The sequence below is a fragment of the Anser cygnoides genome, chromosome 9, assembly GCF_040182565.1.
Source record: "Anser cygnoides isolate HZ-2024a breed goose chromosome 9, Taihu_goose_T2T_genome, whole genome shotgun sequence".
Lineage (NCBI taxonomy): Eukaryota > Metazoa > Chordata > Aves > Anseriformes > Anatidae > Anser > Anser cygnoides.
This window is the reverse complement of record NC_089881.1, coordinates 14242705-14259478: the sequence shown is the minus strand read 5'-3', so window position 1 is coordinate 14259478 and position 16774 is coordinate 14242705. Positions and strand designations below refer to the sequence as shown.

General features: G+C 55.9%; 1 protein-coding gene across 4 annotated transcripts; it reads right to left on the bottom strand.

Annotated features, from left to right (window-relative positions):
* Positions 1–35: 35 nt before the first annotated feature.
* LOC106039228 (leucine-rich repeat-containing protein 15) lies at positions 36–16454 on the bottom strand. 4 transcript variants are annotated; one of them, XM_048076873.2, is made up of 2 exons: positions 16315–16452; positions 36–2906 (listed from the first exon to the last, which is right to left on the bottom strand). In XM_048076873.2, the coding sequence occupies exons 1-2, from the start codon at positions 16340–16342 to the stop codon at positions 1183–1185; spliced, it is 1752 nt and encodes a 583-aa protein (XP_047932830.2). In that variant the 5' UTR covers positions 16343–16452; the 3' UTR covers positions 36–1182. The 4 variants fall into 4 exon arrangements, with proteins under 4 accessions (XP_047932830.2, XP_047932831.2, XP_047932829.2 ...); XM_048076874.2 differs by lacking the exon at positions 16315–16452 and adding an exon at positions 4054–4821; XM_048076872.2 differs by lacking the exon at positions 16315–16452 and adding an exon at positions 3329–3774.
* Between the last annotated feature and the right edge of the window lie 320 nt (positions 16455–16774).

Below are 16774 nucleotides of genomic sequence, written 5' to 3'. Positions count from 1 at the left end.
TCAATGCAGAGGAGCAAACAAAGAACTCTTGGCACTGGAGATGGACAACCGTGCTTTAATGGGCGATCACAGAGCAGTACCAAACAGCCCCAAGGCACAGTCCCATGTTTCTAGCCGTTGTGCAGGTCCCAGCCCGAAGAAGCATCCCATCACATACACGAGCACGGGTCTGTTTGCACCAACACTGCCTCACAGAGCACCGTGGGCAGCCCAGACGATGGGGTGCGCACCCACTGCGACCCTTGTCCTGTAGCACCATTCCCGTGCAGCCCGGTGCCGCTCGTGCTGCCCCGTGCCCCAGCACCGCTCAGGCTGCCGGCAGGGCCAGGCGCGGAGCAGGGGCACCGCGGGGCGGGAGCAGGGAGAGGAGAGGCTGCAGCTTTGCCAGGCAGGGACACAGGAGGGCTGGTGGCAGCGCGCAGCTGGGTTGTGGCCATGCTGCAGCACCCAGGACACGCAGGCAGCCCCGCAGTGCTGCTGGCAGGGGAAGCACAAGTGTGCGGGGCCGAGAGGCCGCCCGAGGCAGGGCAGGGCAGGGCGCTCTGCTCTCGCCGTGCTGCCTGCAGGCAGGGCGGGCGGCGTGGACGCGGCCAAGTCACTCGGCTGTGCTGCCGTGGCGCCCGCCTGGGCTGGGGGCCAAGCGGAGGCCGCCCAGCCCCTTTGAGCTACAAAGGCACACGGCCTTCCTCGGGGCGAGGGCGTGCGCCCGGCTCCCGGCCCTGTGTGATGGCTTCGTGCCCGTGTGCCCCGGCACGGGCAGAGGCTGAAGGCGTGGGGGGAACGAGGCGACAACAGGCAGTGCGGGGCAAGCAGCAGGCGTCGCTCCAGGGACGATGTGAGGTGAAGGAGGAGAAGTCCCAGTGCTCCATGGCCAGGCTGCAGCTCCCTGCTCTGCTCCGGGCAGCCCCTGCTCAGAGCTCAGCCCCCACGCCCTGGCTGCTGGCCCCCAGGAAGGGAGCGAGCACAGGGGCTGCGCAGGAGGCAGGAGGGTTTGGGGACAGTGCAGACAAGGGGGACACCGGTGGGTGACACCCTGCTGCAGAGCAGGGACACGGCAAAGCAGAGCAGCAGAGGGGGATATGGCACGCGGGGTGATGCTGGCCCGTCCAGCTCTCAGGTCCCTTGTCCCCACGGGGAGGGGACACCCCCCCAGCACCGCTCCCCAAAGGGTCTGCTGGGGACTCAGGCTTCGTTGGGCGCCTTCATCCTCATCAGCACGACGTGGCTCTTCTTCCTACAGCTGTAAGCCACCAGCGCCACCAGAGCGCAGAGCAGGGCCACGCACACCAGCACGATGACGGCCACCACCACCCCGCTCTGCAGGCGGGTCAGCCCCCAGCGCCCCCCTCCTTCCTCCTCCTCTTCCTCCTCCTGGGGCCTGGGGGTGACCGGCGGTGGTGCCGTGGGGGAGCCCGCCTGGGTGCCCCCCGGCGATGTCCCCTTGGAGGGGAGGGCAGGGAGCGGGGTGCCGGCGGTGGGGCCGGGCGGGGTGGCGGGGAGCTGGTCCTGCCGCAGCCCGGCGATGGGCGCTCCCCGCAGGGCGGGCGGCTGGGCGCAGAGCGGGGGGGTCTCACCCACCTTGTGGGGGTTGGCCTCCAGCCAGGCGCGCAGGGGCAGGATGCCCTGGTCGCAGCGCCACGAGTTGTTGTGCAGCTTCACCTCCCGCAGGGCGGCCAGCGGGGAGAAGATGCCGGCAGGCAGGTTCTCCAGGGAGTTGGCGTGCAGCTGGAGGTGCCGCAGCCCCGGGGTGGCGGCGAAGAGGCCCCGGGGCAGCGTCTGCAGCCGGTTGTTCTGCAGGGAGATGTTCTGCAGCTTGGGCAGCCCCCCCAGCGCCTCGGCGTCCAGGCGGCGCAGGGCGTTGGAGTGCAGGGACAGCTCCAGCAGCTCGCCCAGGCCCCGGAAAGCCCCCGGGGCCAGCGTGCGGAGCTGGTTCTTGCTCAGGACCAGGAGCTGCAGCTGGGTGAGGTTGCTGAAGACGGCGGCGGGGAGGGAGGCGAGCTCATTCTCGTAGAGCCACAGCTCCCTCAGGTTGGGCATGGGGCCGAAGGCCGCCGGGGAGATGTCGCGCAGGCGGTTGACATGCAGGGTGATTTTGGAGAGCGCGCGCAGGGGCAGGAAGACGCCGCCAGGCAGGGCGGTGAGGAGGTTGTTGGAGAGGTAGAGCTTCTGCAGGTTCCCGTTGTGCACGAAGAGCTCTGGGGACAGCGTCTCCAGCTGGTTCTGGTGCAGCCCCAGCTCCTGCAGCTCGGGCAGCCCATCGAAGGCGCCCGCCGGGATCTGCCGGAGCCGGTTCTCGTAGAGCCGCAGCACCTGCAGCCGCGGCAGCCGCTCGAAGGCTTGGGGCGGCAGGCGGTCGATGTTGTTCCGGGCCAGGTTGAGCTTGGTGAGGCTGGCGAGCTGGTCGAACACCCCCTCCGTCAGCTCGTGCAGGTTGTTCCCGTGCAGCTGCAGCTCCTTCAGGTTGCTCAGGTGGGCGAAGTGCGAGGGCTCCACGCGCAGCAGCTGGTTGCTGGAGAGGAGCAGCGATTCCAGCTTGCCCAGGGGCTGGAAGACCTGCACCGGGAGCTCCTGCAGCTTGTTACTGGCCAGGCTGAGGTAGCGCAGGTCGGGCAGGTGCCGGAAGGCCCCGGGGCTGACGCGTGACAGGTCGTTCTTCTCGATGCGCAGCCCGATCAGCAGGGAGGCGTTGCCGAAGGATGCCTCGCCCAGCTCGGTGATGTGCGTGTTGATGATCTGGAGGGTCATGGCGTTGGCGGGGATGGGGCTGGGGACGGTGGTGATGCCGGCGCCGGAGCACTCCACCTGGGCGGTGCGGATGCACTGGCACTGCTCCGGGCACTGCCCGCGGGCAAGCTGGAAGCCCACCAGCAGCAGCAGCAGCCGCCAGCTTCCCTGCTCCATGGGGCCTGCGGCAAAAACAAAGGAGGAGGCTCAGCACAGTGCTTTGCCAGACCCGCCAGGGATGGTGCTGCCTCCCTCTGCGAAGTGGGGCTGGCCGCACGCCTCCCAGCACGGCTGGGGACAGGCAGGGCAGAGCCGGGGCTGCGGCGCCGCGCTGCCACACCACAGCTATTAGTGGCATCCCTGGCGCCCCCCGTGCCTGCTCTCCCAGCGGCAGGAGTGTGGTTTCCTGTTTTGCAGTGAGCGCGGTGAGCTGGTCCCAGCAGCACAGCCCCGAGCGGCGGGGAGCCCCCAGCCAGCGGGTACCAGCCTCAGCTGGGATGGGTTGGAAGGGACCTTAAAGTTCATCCAACTCCAACCCCCTGCCATGGGCAGGTCCCTGAGCACAGCCATCATCTCTCAGCGCACCAGGGGCACCTTCCCCAACCTGGGAGCTTCGCATGGAGTAGGGCAGCAGCCTGGTGCCCGGCTGGCAGCTCCCGGTGGCACAAGGCAGGAAGAAACCCGTGGCTCCCCCAGGCACGAAGCAGGGCTCGGCCAGGCAGGTCTGGGAGCGCAAAGCGCCGGGGAAGCGCCTGTTGCTGCAGGGGAGGGAGGAGCCCTCGGAAAGCCAGCGCAGCTTGTGTCTCACATATGGAAACAATATGCATCCCAGAACAATTTTGTTTATGGCAAGCCATTTATAAACTCCACCAAACGCTTTGCACATCAAAAGCCCTGCTCATGTCACTCCCTGTTAAGCGAGCGTACAGAGCATCCAAGCTGGAGCACGGTTCACGGAAGACAGCTGAAAACAATTTCTCTCCCTTTCTCTTTTTAGGGACAAAAACTTACAGACCGAGGAGATGAATATCTAGCCCTTCAGCATCCAGGTGGTTCTAACCGCAGGCCCCCTAAATTTTGATCCTGCCCCCACTCCGTATTCTTTACAGGTTATTATTTAATATACTTTGCCTCTACAACTATATCACCTCCCACAATGCGTAAGCAGACTGTTTATTGGAGAACCCCTTACAAGACAAACATCTCCATCTAATCCAAAGGTGCTCAGCATGCACATCACTCTGCCACGCTCCCACCTCTCAGAACTGCCCCAGGGGTCCGTGGGCCCGGGGTGATGCTGGCGGGGCCGGCAGCGGAGAGGAGACTTACCCGAGTGTCCTGCAGCCGCGAGCGCCGAGTGAGCACAGCTCCGTGCTGGCAGGAGAGCCGAGTGTGGTTCACGCTTCCCCTCCCAGTATATAACCCGTCCAAATCAATGAATCAGCACAGGGGCAGCGGCGGGGTTACGGAAATCGCTGCAGCAGAGCCGTTTCCAACTCGCATTTCCTCAGCAAACAGAGCAATTGTCTCGAAGACGGAGATGCTGGTTTCTCACTCGTGAGCCCCAGGCCCCTCGCCTGAAGAGCAGCAGCCAGCCCCGAGAACACGCCGCACACGTCAGCCAGTGCCCAGGGTGCAGCTCGGCCCCGGGAGCCCCCAGAACACAGCTGGGGGCTGTGACCCATGGAGACAGGTGAGGCCAGGCCCCCGTGGCACCATCCTGCCCCTGGCCGTCACACAGTCACTGGGGCTCCTCCACGGCATCACCTCGGTGTATGCGCAGTGCTTTCTTCATTTGCTACAGCCCCTGCGAGATTCAGGACCCGTGGCCATGCCCGGGACCACCCCGCAGCAGCACACTGGGGCTATCCAGCCGCAGCAGAAAGGGTTGGGATGAGCAGCTGGGCTCCCTGCAGCTCCCAAGGTGCCCCAGCATCACCCACCCACGAGGTCACGTCCACCCGGGGTTGCAGCTCTCATCTGCTGCCCCAAAAGGAGAAGCAAACCCACAGGGTGCCCGCAGGCACTGCCCCACGCTGCTCTCCTTCCTCAGCAGCCCCGGCACAGGGGGATGGAGACCAGCACCCAGGGGTTGGGGAGCAGGGAACAAGCTCCCCTCCCAGCCCCGTCCTTCCTTCGGGGTGCCCACTGCCAGCCCTCCCCGTGCCCCCCCAGACCACACAGACCCGTGGGGGTGGCTTTGGTCCCTGCCACTGTCCCCAGCTGCCCCCTGCCCACCTGTCCCTGTCAGCCCCATAGGCCCGATCCAGCAGCAGCCAAGAGCGGAGGTTTGGGAGCCGACAGCGAGGGAAAACCGATGTGCGTGGCCCCTTTTTCCGAGCCAGCAGCAGCCCCGTGCTAACCACGGGGCAGCTGGACTTCCCTACAGCCTCTAATCCCGTCTCAGCCCACCCACATTTCCAGCAGGCCCTGCTCAGGCCCCAGCCGGCCCTAACGAGCTGCCCGAGATGGGAACCACGCGGTGCTGGCTCCGAAGGCCGGGCGCTGGGTGCAGCCTCCCCCTGCCCGCTGCCGCCCCGGGAGGAAGGCTGCTCCCATCCCGCGCAGCAGGGTGCTGTGAGGCCAGGGCTGGCAGCACGCAGGGGACAGGGACCCTGCTCACGGTGGGGACAAAAATGAGGTAAACAACACAAACTGCAGGGCCGGAGAGGGGAGTTTCCAGCCACACTCAGACAGGGATCGTGGGAAGAGGGTGGGAAGCAGGACCGCAGCTGGAGGCAGCCGCCGCTGACATGCCAGATCTAATAGGTGCCCCATGGGAGCCGAGCGTGGGGGGCCCGGCGGCTGTGGGACATGGTGGCCGCAGGCCCCTCCCTGCCAGGCAGCGGGCACCCAGGCTGGTGCTACCCTCACAGCATCCCCTGGTGCTTGTCTGCCTGCTCCCAGGGCAAAACTTGGGGATTTGGGCACGGAGAAGGGGCATTTTGAAAACACTGCCCACGAGTACTTTATGTACGTGCCATTGACACAGCAGATTTTCCCAGCACCACAGTTCCCAAACTAAATTCCCCGTTTCCTTCCGAGTGATGCAGCTGGAGGTCAAGCAGCGGGCCTGGGAGCTGCCCCTTCCCTGCAGCCCTGGCACGGAGCAGGGCTCGCCCAGCCCTATTGCACCCTTATCGGCCAGCTCTGTCTGCCCACCGCCAGCGCCAGCGCTGCTGGGCTCCTGCCTGCTCTGACTCACCCTCGAAGCACACAGCTTTTCAGCAAAACAACACAGAAATCAAAACCCAGCGCTGCTGGAAAACCACCGCTCCGAACCCAGGCCGACAGAAGAATGTCGGACTCAGCTCCTTCCAGCAGCACAGCCCCAGCAGTAGTGATGGGGGGGGATGCAGCGATGGGTACTGCACCATGAGAGCTGGGGCATGGGATGGCTGCATCCCCAAACACCCTGCCCCCAGGAGCAGGGGAAGCAGATAAATCACAGGTTATGGTGATGACTGCCCTGTAACAGCACTGCCTGAAACCCAGCACTGACAAGCTTCCTTCTGGGGTGACTGTGGGCTCGTGTATGCTCTCCCAGCGGGAGGAAAGGCAAAGAGCTGCCAGCTTCCAGAGCCCCACACTGCACCCCAGGGACCAGGCACACAGGGAACAGTCCCATCCACCCCAGGGGACACCCAGCTGGGAATCCTGGTGCAGAGCAGCACCTACACGATAGGTGGGGAACAGAGCAGAGATGTCCATGCATGAACCAGTAAAGGGCCGGGAGGGGCAGTTGTGGGGCACCCTTAGAGGGATGACATGAGGAGAAGCCAGCCTCACCACACAGCCCCAGGCTACACACAAGGAGAGGAGTGGATGCAGGCAGGGAAGGGGAGCTCGCCCTAAGCAGCCCCTTTCTCCTGGTACCCCCAAGCCCCAGCAGAGAAGCATCACGCATGGCTGGGTAGGTTTGTGCCTCGCAGCCGTACAGCGGGACTGTCCCGGCTGCATCCGTGCTGGCACGCTCCCAGCACATTCACACGGCCGGGGCTGCGGGCACAGCAAAGCTGGGCGGCTCTGAATCACCAAGGGACTCAAGACAGCTTGGAAAAAATCAAGTAATCACTAAAATTAGCAGCTTGTGGGCTTGGCCAGAAAGGAGCATTACTCATCTGCCAAACAGCTGAGCGTGCTCACCCACACAGCACTGCTGTGCAGCCCAGCAGCCACATCCCCACCCCATGGCCGGCCTCATTGCCGTGTCCCCCCCCCCCCCCAGTCCTGGGGTCCCCCTCTGCAGCAGAAGGATGCAGGGATATGCTCCTGGGGTTCCCTGCTGAACAGCCCTGGGACCTGCAGGAACCTGCATCGGGCATGTCTGGACCCCCTGCCCTCTACAGCACCAGGCTGGGACCCCCCCAGGTATTTTGTACTCCTGCAAACCACCCGTGGTGCTCAGAGGAGCCCCCACCTCCTCCCCAAGTGCTCGTGGAGCGGCTGGCTGAGGGCACGGGGCCAGGGCCTGCTCTGTGAAGCAGAGGAGGAGGAGGGCTGAGCGCTGGGCCGTGGGCCAGGGGAAGGGTCCCCGCCGTGCTCCAGCCCAGAGCACGGGAGGACAGGCGGCCCCAGCCGTGCTGCAGCTCACGTAGGCTTGAGCGCGACCGATGGGTGAAGTGCACTGGGTACTCAGAAAGCTGTGCTGAGCCCTCCCCTCCACGCGGGAGGCACTAGCAGCCCCTTCCCCAACGCAAACACACCCCTTTTAAGAGCCCAAACAAGAGATTTCCTCCACAGGACCAGGGATCCAGCCCCAGGCTATTTTTGGGCACCTGCTTGAGGCACGCAGGGCTCATGGTACTGCTCATGGTACAGGACATCCCACTGCCTTGCCTTCAGGGCGCTCAGGGGCAGGGCTGTGGAGGGGGTACCCAGGAGCATCCCTCCCTCTGGGGGAGCAGCAATGTGGGCCTCAGGCTTGCCCTTTCCACCCAGGCACCAGCCTAAGACCCAGCAAACCCCTCAAGGTGAGCGTTTACAAACATGAGCCCCAGCAGGGCTCGCCTGGCCGGCAGGACCGCAGCAGCGCTGGGGCCGGTTCCTCCCTGCAATAGCAGCACGCAGGGCTTGGCCCAGGCCCAGGGCAGCGCTAGGCTGGAAGGAATGCGGGGCCTGCAGCCAAAGCCGCCCGGAGGAGCGATAATCCGAAGCGGAAAGAGCTTGTCCGATGGCGGCGCGGGCGTCAAGAGCCGGGGGAGGACAGGGCAGAGCAGGAGGCAGGGGAGGCCTGTGCTGTGAGGTCGTCCCTGGAGCTGCTCCGGGGGGGCTTCGGACCCTGCTCCCAGCCCTGACACCAGCACAGGGGGCCAGGCCCTGCCTCAGGCCCCCGTTGTCACCCACTCAGCTCTCCCACCTCTCTGGGAAGGCCCCAGCAAGCCCCAGCTCCCTACCCTGGGCCTTTTTCCATCCAGAGAGAAACAAACGCACAGCTGACATCTGGCACAGCACAGAGAAGGACGAGGGTCTGACAGTAGCAATAGCTCATGGGGGGCCAAGCCTGGTGGCAGGATGCCCCCTGGTGCAGTTGTGAGACCCCCACCTCACAAAGCTAGCACGCAGCAGCCCAAACGGCTGGGTGAGGGCTCACGGGCCTGGGAACACCCAGCAAGGGGCTGCGACCTCAACCAATTTGACCCCAGGGCTTGCTCGCCTCTGCAGTGAAGCTTCAGGCCTCCAGCTCACTTTGAGAGTTTGTAAACACTGGCGCTTACAGCCTCAGCCCCTGGGTGCGTGGCGTCAGTCCCATCTCCTCCCCGGCGATTCTGTAATCCCTAGGAAATGCTGCGCTCCCCTCTCCCAGCTGCTGAATCAGCTCCCCCAGGCGAGATGCACTGGTCCAAGGCCTGGAGGAGGGACACAGCCAATTCTCTGTAACGTCAGCCAGAGGATCCCAGAGCTCCTGCCTCTCAGCTGGCTTTTGCACGAATTCTTGAACGCCGGAGCGCTGCTGGGTGTCTTCTCAGCCAATGCCTCTGAGCACGTTTGCCACCACCCTGCTCCTCCTTGCCCCTGGGACAGGGAGGAGCGGGATGTGAACGCAGCCCCCGATCCAGCGGCTGTGTGCTGGAGAGCTGGCACAGGAGAGGACGCACCAAGGGAACAACCTGTACCAGGTTGCGTGCCCGAGCAAGCTGCAGTGAGTAGGGCACTTGAGCTCGCTCACCTCTGTGAGCAGCAACAAAGGCCCTCAAACAGTCGCTGATCTCATGGGGCAGAGGCAAAATGGGAAGGGCAGAGGCACCAGGGGATGCAGGACAGCAGCCAGGGACCAGGCAGGTTACAGGGAGAGGAAAGGCAACAGGGACTGGCTTCCTCACCCGTCGGGCTGCTAGGAGGGGACGCAGCAGGCTCGGCCCCGCCGAGCAGAGAACAGCACCTGCAGTGACATCGCACTGCAAGCACGCTGCGTGCTCCCTCTGCCCCGCATGGCTGCTGTGGCGTGGAGAGAGCAGGAGCCGCAGCCACAGGAAAAAAAGCCTCAGAGTACATTACAGAAAACCTTGGACAAGCCCCACTTGACGTACTCCAAGCACGCCTATGAGGATTCAGACCCCGAGGCGATTCCTGGACACAGAGGTCTGGTTAACGCACAGCTGTAAACCACGGCTCTGCGTCCCCCGCCTGTACCGCAGCCAGGGGCGTGGGGCTCGCTCCCCGGGTGCAGCACGCAGGCACGCCTCACCCCCACCTGCACCCAGCCTGGCAGAGGATCGGGCCCCCCCAACCTCTTCCACCTCTCGGTCCCCCCCTCAGGAGCTGCAGGCTCAGGAAAGCCTTGCCGTGTGCTTTTTTCCCCAAGGAGCCCTCACTGCTGCCTGCCCTTCTGCCACATCTGCGGTCACGCTGACCTGCAGGAGAGTCCCTTTGCCAGGCTAGACGGATACAGGATATAAATAAGGATTTCCTTGGATTTTCCAGGCCAGAGGAGATTTCCAGGACAGGCTGAGCTATGCTGGGCAACAAGTAGTGAATCAGAAGCAGGACAAAACATGACATCCCTGTCACAGGGGAGAAAGGAAGGCTTGGTGAAACACCCCAAGGTCGTATTGCTCCAGCCTTTTGTTGTCTGCTGACTTCACTTCCCCTGTCTGGCTCAAGAGTGGGGAAAGCCCGATGACAGCATGCAAAGACAAATCATCCTCCTCTTAGTGCCTGACTGTACACAGCAACATGCCAAAGCCCCCACGTGCCAGAGCTGAGCGATTGCAGCAAGTGAGCCAAAGGAGACCGAGCTGGCCTCATCTGGGGGCTGGGGCAGCCAAATGAAGACTCAAAAAAGCTGGGAGCTGCTCCTTACCTGCTGCTCTTGTGCACCCTGCCCACTCAGGACAGATTGGACATGCAGAGAGCCTGCTGTATGTCAGCACAGCAATTAAACTGTCGCTTTTTCTTAGAAACCAGCATGCATCCAAGTGCCTTACGCTGTGAGCCCATTCCTTCAGTGCTGCACCAAGGAAAGCAGCGACCAGCATAACTCGTACAATTTCCTCGCTAGCTCAGATTACACTTATCTCCTGCCTGCTGAAAGCAGATGCTTGCGTGGCACCAATATGACAGCCCTGGAGCTGGCAGAACCCTAAGTGGTCATTACAGTTGTCCGAGAGGAACCTAAATTTGTACTAATTGCCTCTTTTTAAGTGCTAACTTGCAACGAGCCAGAACCGCCACCCAAAGCTTTCATGTTGTTTTTGTGCTTCCCATCTAAATACATTGCAATAAAATATTCTGGGGCTTCTGTTCATGAATCTAACCCCAGTCTGCTTCACACTAACTGCAGTCACATTCCTCCTCCTTCAGAGATGTCTCTAACTACTGCCAGGCCTGCTAAATTTTAGACCTCACAAGCAAGACAACTGCTATTTAACACCCCAGGAAAGGCCTCTTAGTTCAAATATCAGCAAGGCTACAAAAGGACTCCTAGATAACAGGGTTTCATACCTGAGCAGGCAAGCCACATCCAGGGGCTCTTTAATCCAGCCCTAGCTTCTGAGCGCAAGGGCAGAGCTTTTAAGAACAAGCTAAGTAATGTAATTAAGATAAAAACTAATAGTTAAATCTAAGAGCCACCAAAGAAGCACACGCCACCCAACAGCTACCAGTCTACTTACAACCTAGAATATTCATATAATTCGAGATATTCATCAGCATTTCAGTAGGAAGACCAAAACCCACACTGTTGTCTAGTGGCCGCCTTTGTACATCAAACACTTGAAAGAGCTGGAAGTCAGGGCGCAAGGCTGCGTCCCGGGAAGGTGTAAGGAGCCCTGGGACTGAGCATGCCTTTCTCACGCCTGCACGCCGGGTGACTCTGACGAAGCACAGCTCGCTTCTGACTCTTTGCAGAGACAAAGCCACAGCTATTGCCTCCTGAAGTCAGACAGGCGTATGCGCCGCAGCCAGCTTCAAACAGGCGCTGACACCTCAGGGCCTCAGATGAGGCCAGCCTCCTACGCTGTGCTGCATGCCAACGGCTCGCAGCCGAGCCCAGGAGGGACCATCAGTGCCAACTCTGTGACCAGCCATGCTGCTGCGGAGCTGAGCTTTGGTCCTGTGCATCTGCCTTGTATTCCAGCTTCCAGACACTGCAGCGCGCAGTGAATAAAGCCCTGCTTTTCAGACGTCCGGTCAGAATTTAAGGATTAAGGCGTTTACTTAAAATTCAGATTTGTAGTGATGGTACAAAGTTTCAAAACCAACCAAACAACAGAATTCACCAAGGTTATACTTCTAGACCAACATCTTTCTTAGCTTCCTCTGGCTAACAGGAAAACACAATCAGCTGTGAATGGTAACAGACATCACCTTCTTCCTCCTACATGCTGGAAAGGGGCTGAGAATAGAAAGCGAAAACAAGGACATACCATTCTCCCCCCTCGCCTCCACTCCCTCCCCCTGTCCTTTTTAAAAGCTATATTCCAGCACGTCCTCCCCAAAACACCATTTGCTTTCTCAGGAAAGAGATAAGAGGCGAAACAGCATTTGGAGTCCTATAGGCAACCTTTAAACAAGTTACAGCAGTGCTCCCACAGAAGCCTCCCTACGCTGATCCCATTTTTTTCTTCCAAATGGAGAACTTGTTCCCGCAAGCCAGTCACTCAGAAACACCTCTCCTGTCGAAGCAGCACAAGCACAGCAGCAAAGCAGGGCATTTGGCAGGGACAGGGCTGCAGGAAGCCAGCAGCACGTCGACCAAAGGCCTGAGCACTGTGCAGAGGTGACCACAGCTTTTCTGTCAGCTCTCCCTCTGAGTTTGTACACCAAGCGCTGTAGCAACGTACAGTGATTACAATCAGCTTTGGCAAACACTGTAAGGTATATAAAAGCATATTTTAATTACGTTGTATAGACACAGCATTTATGGTTCTTGCTGTGAAGATTTGTAATCCATATCTGAACCAAATGTGAACCGTCCGAACGCTCAAATTGAACAGAGCAACGCTCCTAATCCTCTCTATGGCTAGTACCCTCTACCTTTTTAAAAAACTTGTCAGAACTACAGGCTGAGCAGGAATCTTTCTGGAGTGGAAGAGTTGCCTGATTTTGCCCACTACACAAAGACTGAGCACAACGGTGACAGTCTGGAGTGCTAAAACCAAACTGTGAAGGCAGAAGAATAGCTGACAATAGACAACCCTGCTATTAGTAAGTGGCTCAGCACTCTTGCGGGCTGGCAACTCATCCCACCAGGCAAGAGTAGTTAAATCTGTTCCTCTGACACTGTTGGTTTCTACTATGGTGCTGGGAGAAGTTCGGGTTGGAACACCTGAGACATGAAAGCCTAACTGTTCAACACCTTGAGCCTGTGAATAGGTAAAACCTGGAGTTGCAAGAGGAATTGACATGGGTGTGCTGGCATCTATGTTGGACGCTGCCGTCATAGTTGTCTTCCAAGATGATTTCAAGTGCTCTGTCACAAGAGAAGTCACAGTCTGGGAGTAAGTTGACCCAAACGTCTGGTATGCGGTGGCTGTGGCTGGCAGGCACTGCAGGTGCTGATCTGTTAGAGCCACCAGAGAGATGTTCCTTAGAGAGAGTGGGCTGTCACACACTAGAGATTGCACTTCTTTTACTATCTCCTTGCTCTTCTGGAGCCACTCTTGGAAGCCAAGAATCTGGCAATCACATCTCCAAGGGTTGCCATCAAGGAACACTTCTTGCAGCTCAGGTAAGGCGACAAAGAAATCTCCAGGAAGAGACTGCAGCTTGGTACTATTGAGGTAAACTTTCTGAAGGTGCTTGAGATTATGAAAGAGGTTTCTCGGAAGAAACTCAAGCCTGGAATCAAAAAGGGAAATGTTCTGCAGTTTCTGAAGGCCCAGGAAGATACCCTCCGGCAGACTGGAAATATTATTTGTATGCAGAGAAAGGCCCCGCAGTTCTTTCAGACCACTGAATGCGTTCCTAGGAAGAACACTTAGCTCTGGATTAAAACTCAGCACGAGAAGCTCTAAGTTTGTCAAGTTACTGAACACAAAATCTGGTATCATTGAGAGCTGTGTGTGATACAGCCACAGGCTACCAAGATTCCTCATTTCTCCAAACAATACTTCTGGAAGAGACTTCAGTGGGTTCCTGTACAAGGTCAATTTAGACAGGTCATGCAAGTGCAGAAAGAGCCCGGGAGGCAAAACCTCAAGTTTGTTTCTGGAGAGCGTTAGTCTTCTGAGCTTCTGAAGTCGATGAAAGGCATCAGGGGCGATGGACTGGATGTCATTGGAATGCAGGAAGAGTTCCAGCAGTTCCCTCAGGCTATCAAACAAACCAGACTCAATTGAAGAGAGCCTGTTAAAATACAGTATCAGCTTCTCAAGCCTGGTTAATGCACTAAATATATTTCTAGGCAGTACTGCCAAAAAATTTCTTGACAAGTTCAGTACTTTGAGTTTGGCAAGTTTCTTCAGCACGCCACTAGGAAGTGCTGTTAGTTGGTTTTTGTTCAAGAAAAGCTCCTCCAAACTGGCTAGTCTGTCAAACAGATTCTCTTTGATGGATTTCAGCCTGTTACTTTTAATGATCAATTGCCGAAGGTGTACCGTGTCATCAAACACTTCCGGAGGAAGTTCAACCAGCTTGTTATCTAGCAGTCCGAGGGCTTTCAGCCTTCTCAAGCCTTTAAAAGCCACTGGTGAAATGAGAGTGATATTGTTTGAAGATAAGATGAGATGCTGCAGCTCTACCATCCTAGAAAAAACATCCTGCAAGTATGTTACGTTAGTGTTTGTTATGTGAATTTCTGTCACGTTGCGAGGCAGATTTAATGATTCCAGGTCTTTTATGTGAGGGCCAGAGCAATGAATTGCGTTTTTGAAAGAGCAGTCACATTTCTCAGGACAAACAGATGCATCCAGCTGGAAGAAAAGCTTGATCATCACTGACAAATGAAACATCAACATCCTTGCTGAAGCACCAGAAACATTAGCTGTTACAAAAGATAAGAGAGTGTCAGGATTTGATCACAGGTAGTTAATAACTAAGCAGACAAAACTGTGTGAAGATACCATAAAATGTGGAAATACATATGAAATTTCTCTTGGCTTGAAAACAAACTTCAAAAATCTATTGCTGCTGACTGCAAATATTTCTAAGGCGCTCAGCTTACATGGAGAGTAGAGACAAAGCCCTATTGTAAATCAAGTACTCTCTATTAATATTTGTACTCGTCAAGTATAATTAAAGTGTATGAAAATCAAAATGAAACTGCTTAAGTAATCAAAAGGCGTGTATTTATTTGAACAGAAAAGCACTACGCTTTTATACATAGAAAATCTTAAAAGATCAGAAGGTCCCGCAACAACAATATTTTTCTTGTAGGTTATCTAAAATTTAAAAATAAAGTTTAGCCTGCAAAAATAGATAACGGAGGTAAAAAGGGCATCCTACGACTCCCGTGATATTTTAAGTAACGCCACACAGTTCTGCTAAACCATTTCTCAGCATTTGTAAGAGATCACTTCTTGGAAAAGCTCAAGAACACACAAGAAGCAGACAGACTATTTTTGATGTAGCCTGAAAAAACACCCAAGAGCTCATCCATTAAAGGACAGCAGTGAGCCTCTAACAATGAACGAGTCTCATCTCTACAACCTAACACAACACTAAATTATCAGAAGTATTAGAAATAATGAAACAAAGTGAGAGGAATGAATTGTTATGATGCTAGCTAGAATGCTGCACCAGTAAAGGTGGATCTGCATGAAACATACCCCGCAGTCTGAAAGCTGCATATATTCCCAAACCAAAGAGGTACAGGAAAGCAATCATTAAAACATTGTAGCTGTAATGATAATATTTCAAAGACCAAGTCAAACAGAAATCCTTCACAGTTTAGAATTACTTTAGAACTGCCCCCCTTAGTGAAACCAGCAAGTTCAAATGCATCAGAAACCTGAGAGTCAAGGAAATGGCTGATCCGCAGGAGAAGCAGCAACTGGGACTGCTGTAGATGTAACTGGAATTGCTAAAACTGTGTCAGTCTTCAGTACTGGGAACACTGGGAGAGAGGAGGGCTCCATCCTAGCATACCCTTTTCTAGGGCCATGGATAAACCTGAGAGACGTGTACAAAGCCAATCACTTAAAAAAGAGTCAGGTAGGACAGCTGAGCTTCTCCTGTGCCTGAACTGCTGACAAAAGCATAAAACCATGGATAAAAACAACTGCTGCGTCAAAAAAAGCAACAGGAAGTATTAATTTTTTTGTTGTTGTTGTTAGATTCAGAGAACTGAAGACTGGTAAAATCAGCATCCCTTCCTAGGGAAGGAATGGACATGGCACCCAGTGATATCAACTGCTGGCACTACGGTGCTGCAAAGCTAGCTCTCATTGGGCTTTCTAAACCTCCTCAAATGACACTGTCAGGAAAATTAAGAAGCTTGAAGATTTCACATTTCCTAAGTACTTTTCCACGCCAAACAATCTTCAGGACAATCTGGGAATCTCGTCTCACCAAGTAATTGCCACCACCCGTAATAGTTCAGTAATTTAACATGGTGCCTAATTTCCTTTTTCATGTTCAGATGAATGTAAAAGCTTGTAAAAATGATTTTGAACCTTTGTACTTTAGAAACTTATCTGCTTTTCAGAGGCAGATAAGAGGGAACTTCTCAGAAGCATAGCAGGCAATTGGGCTTCACCATGATTCTGCACTTTAAATGGGAAGTAAAAGAGCAGAACGCATCCCCTAGATAACAGCACTTCACTCATATTTGTGTAGCTACCATGAACAGCCAAAGAACATTACAAGCTTCAGAGCAGATTTTGCCTACGCTCAGCTGTGGGAGCAACTAGTTCCCATAGGCTGTACACAGCTCCTACATTAGAATTTGAGACCACTACAAAACAGGAGAAAATCCGAAGTCTCAACAAATGCAAGAGCACAAGACACTTGTAGCTTCTTCAACAGTGAGAGTAGAGTACATACCTCAACTAGCACAACGCAGATCTGGTTAAGAGTCAAAAATCTATTTCAGCATGAATTACGGTTGGTAAGAAATTTCAAACGTGTAGCAGTCTGATACACAGACACATTAGATGTCATAGGAGTGGACATGTTAATTTTAAGCTATCAAGTGCAATTGATATGTACCTTCACAAGGCTGCTCTTTCCCCTTCATGCAGGATTGGAATCAAAACAATTTGAGGAAGGAATGAAGTTTTCTACTGAATGCTCTGGCCAGATAGTCCAGGGTTGACCCGCTTGGCTTCTGTTTTTCGTTCAAGTCTTCTGCAGTCACAGACCAGCAAAATCTAAAGTCTGAAGCACGCTGAAGAGAGAAAAGCTTTATGTTACCATAATCTTAGCTTTAAATTGAATGATTAAGGTTTTGTAATTAAGTAATTTGTTAACCAGGCATTTCAAACGCCTTGTCTTCAAGTTGAAAATAATGAGTGCTTAAACGAAGGTAAGCTGCAAGATGGAAACGACGTCTTTATTTCTGTGTGTTTTTTGTGAAGATGACTGTGACAACAGTGACAGCTCACAACCAGGATCATTCACTCAAGTGTCTTTGCAAGATAATACTTCCCAGGCGTCAAAGAACAGAAAG

Coding starts and splice junctions, on each gene's coding strand:
- LOC106039228 (XM_048076871.2), bottom strand. CDS start 16,342: ATGAAGGGGAAAGAGCAGCCTTGTGAAG. Junction 14,150..16,314: donor GAAAGAGCAGCCTTGTGAAG/GTACATATCAAT, acceptor CTTTTGTAACAG/CTAATGTTTCTGGTGCTTCA.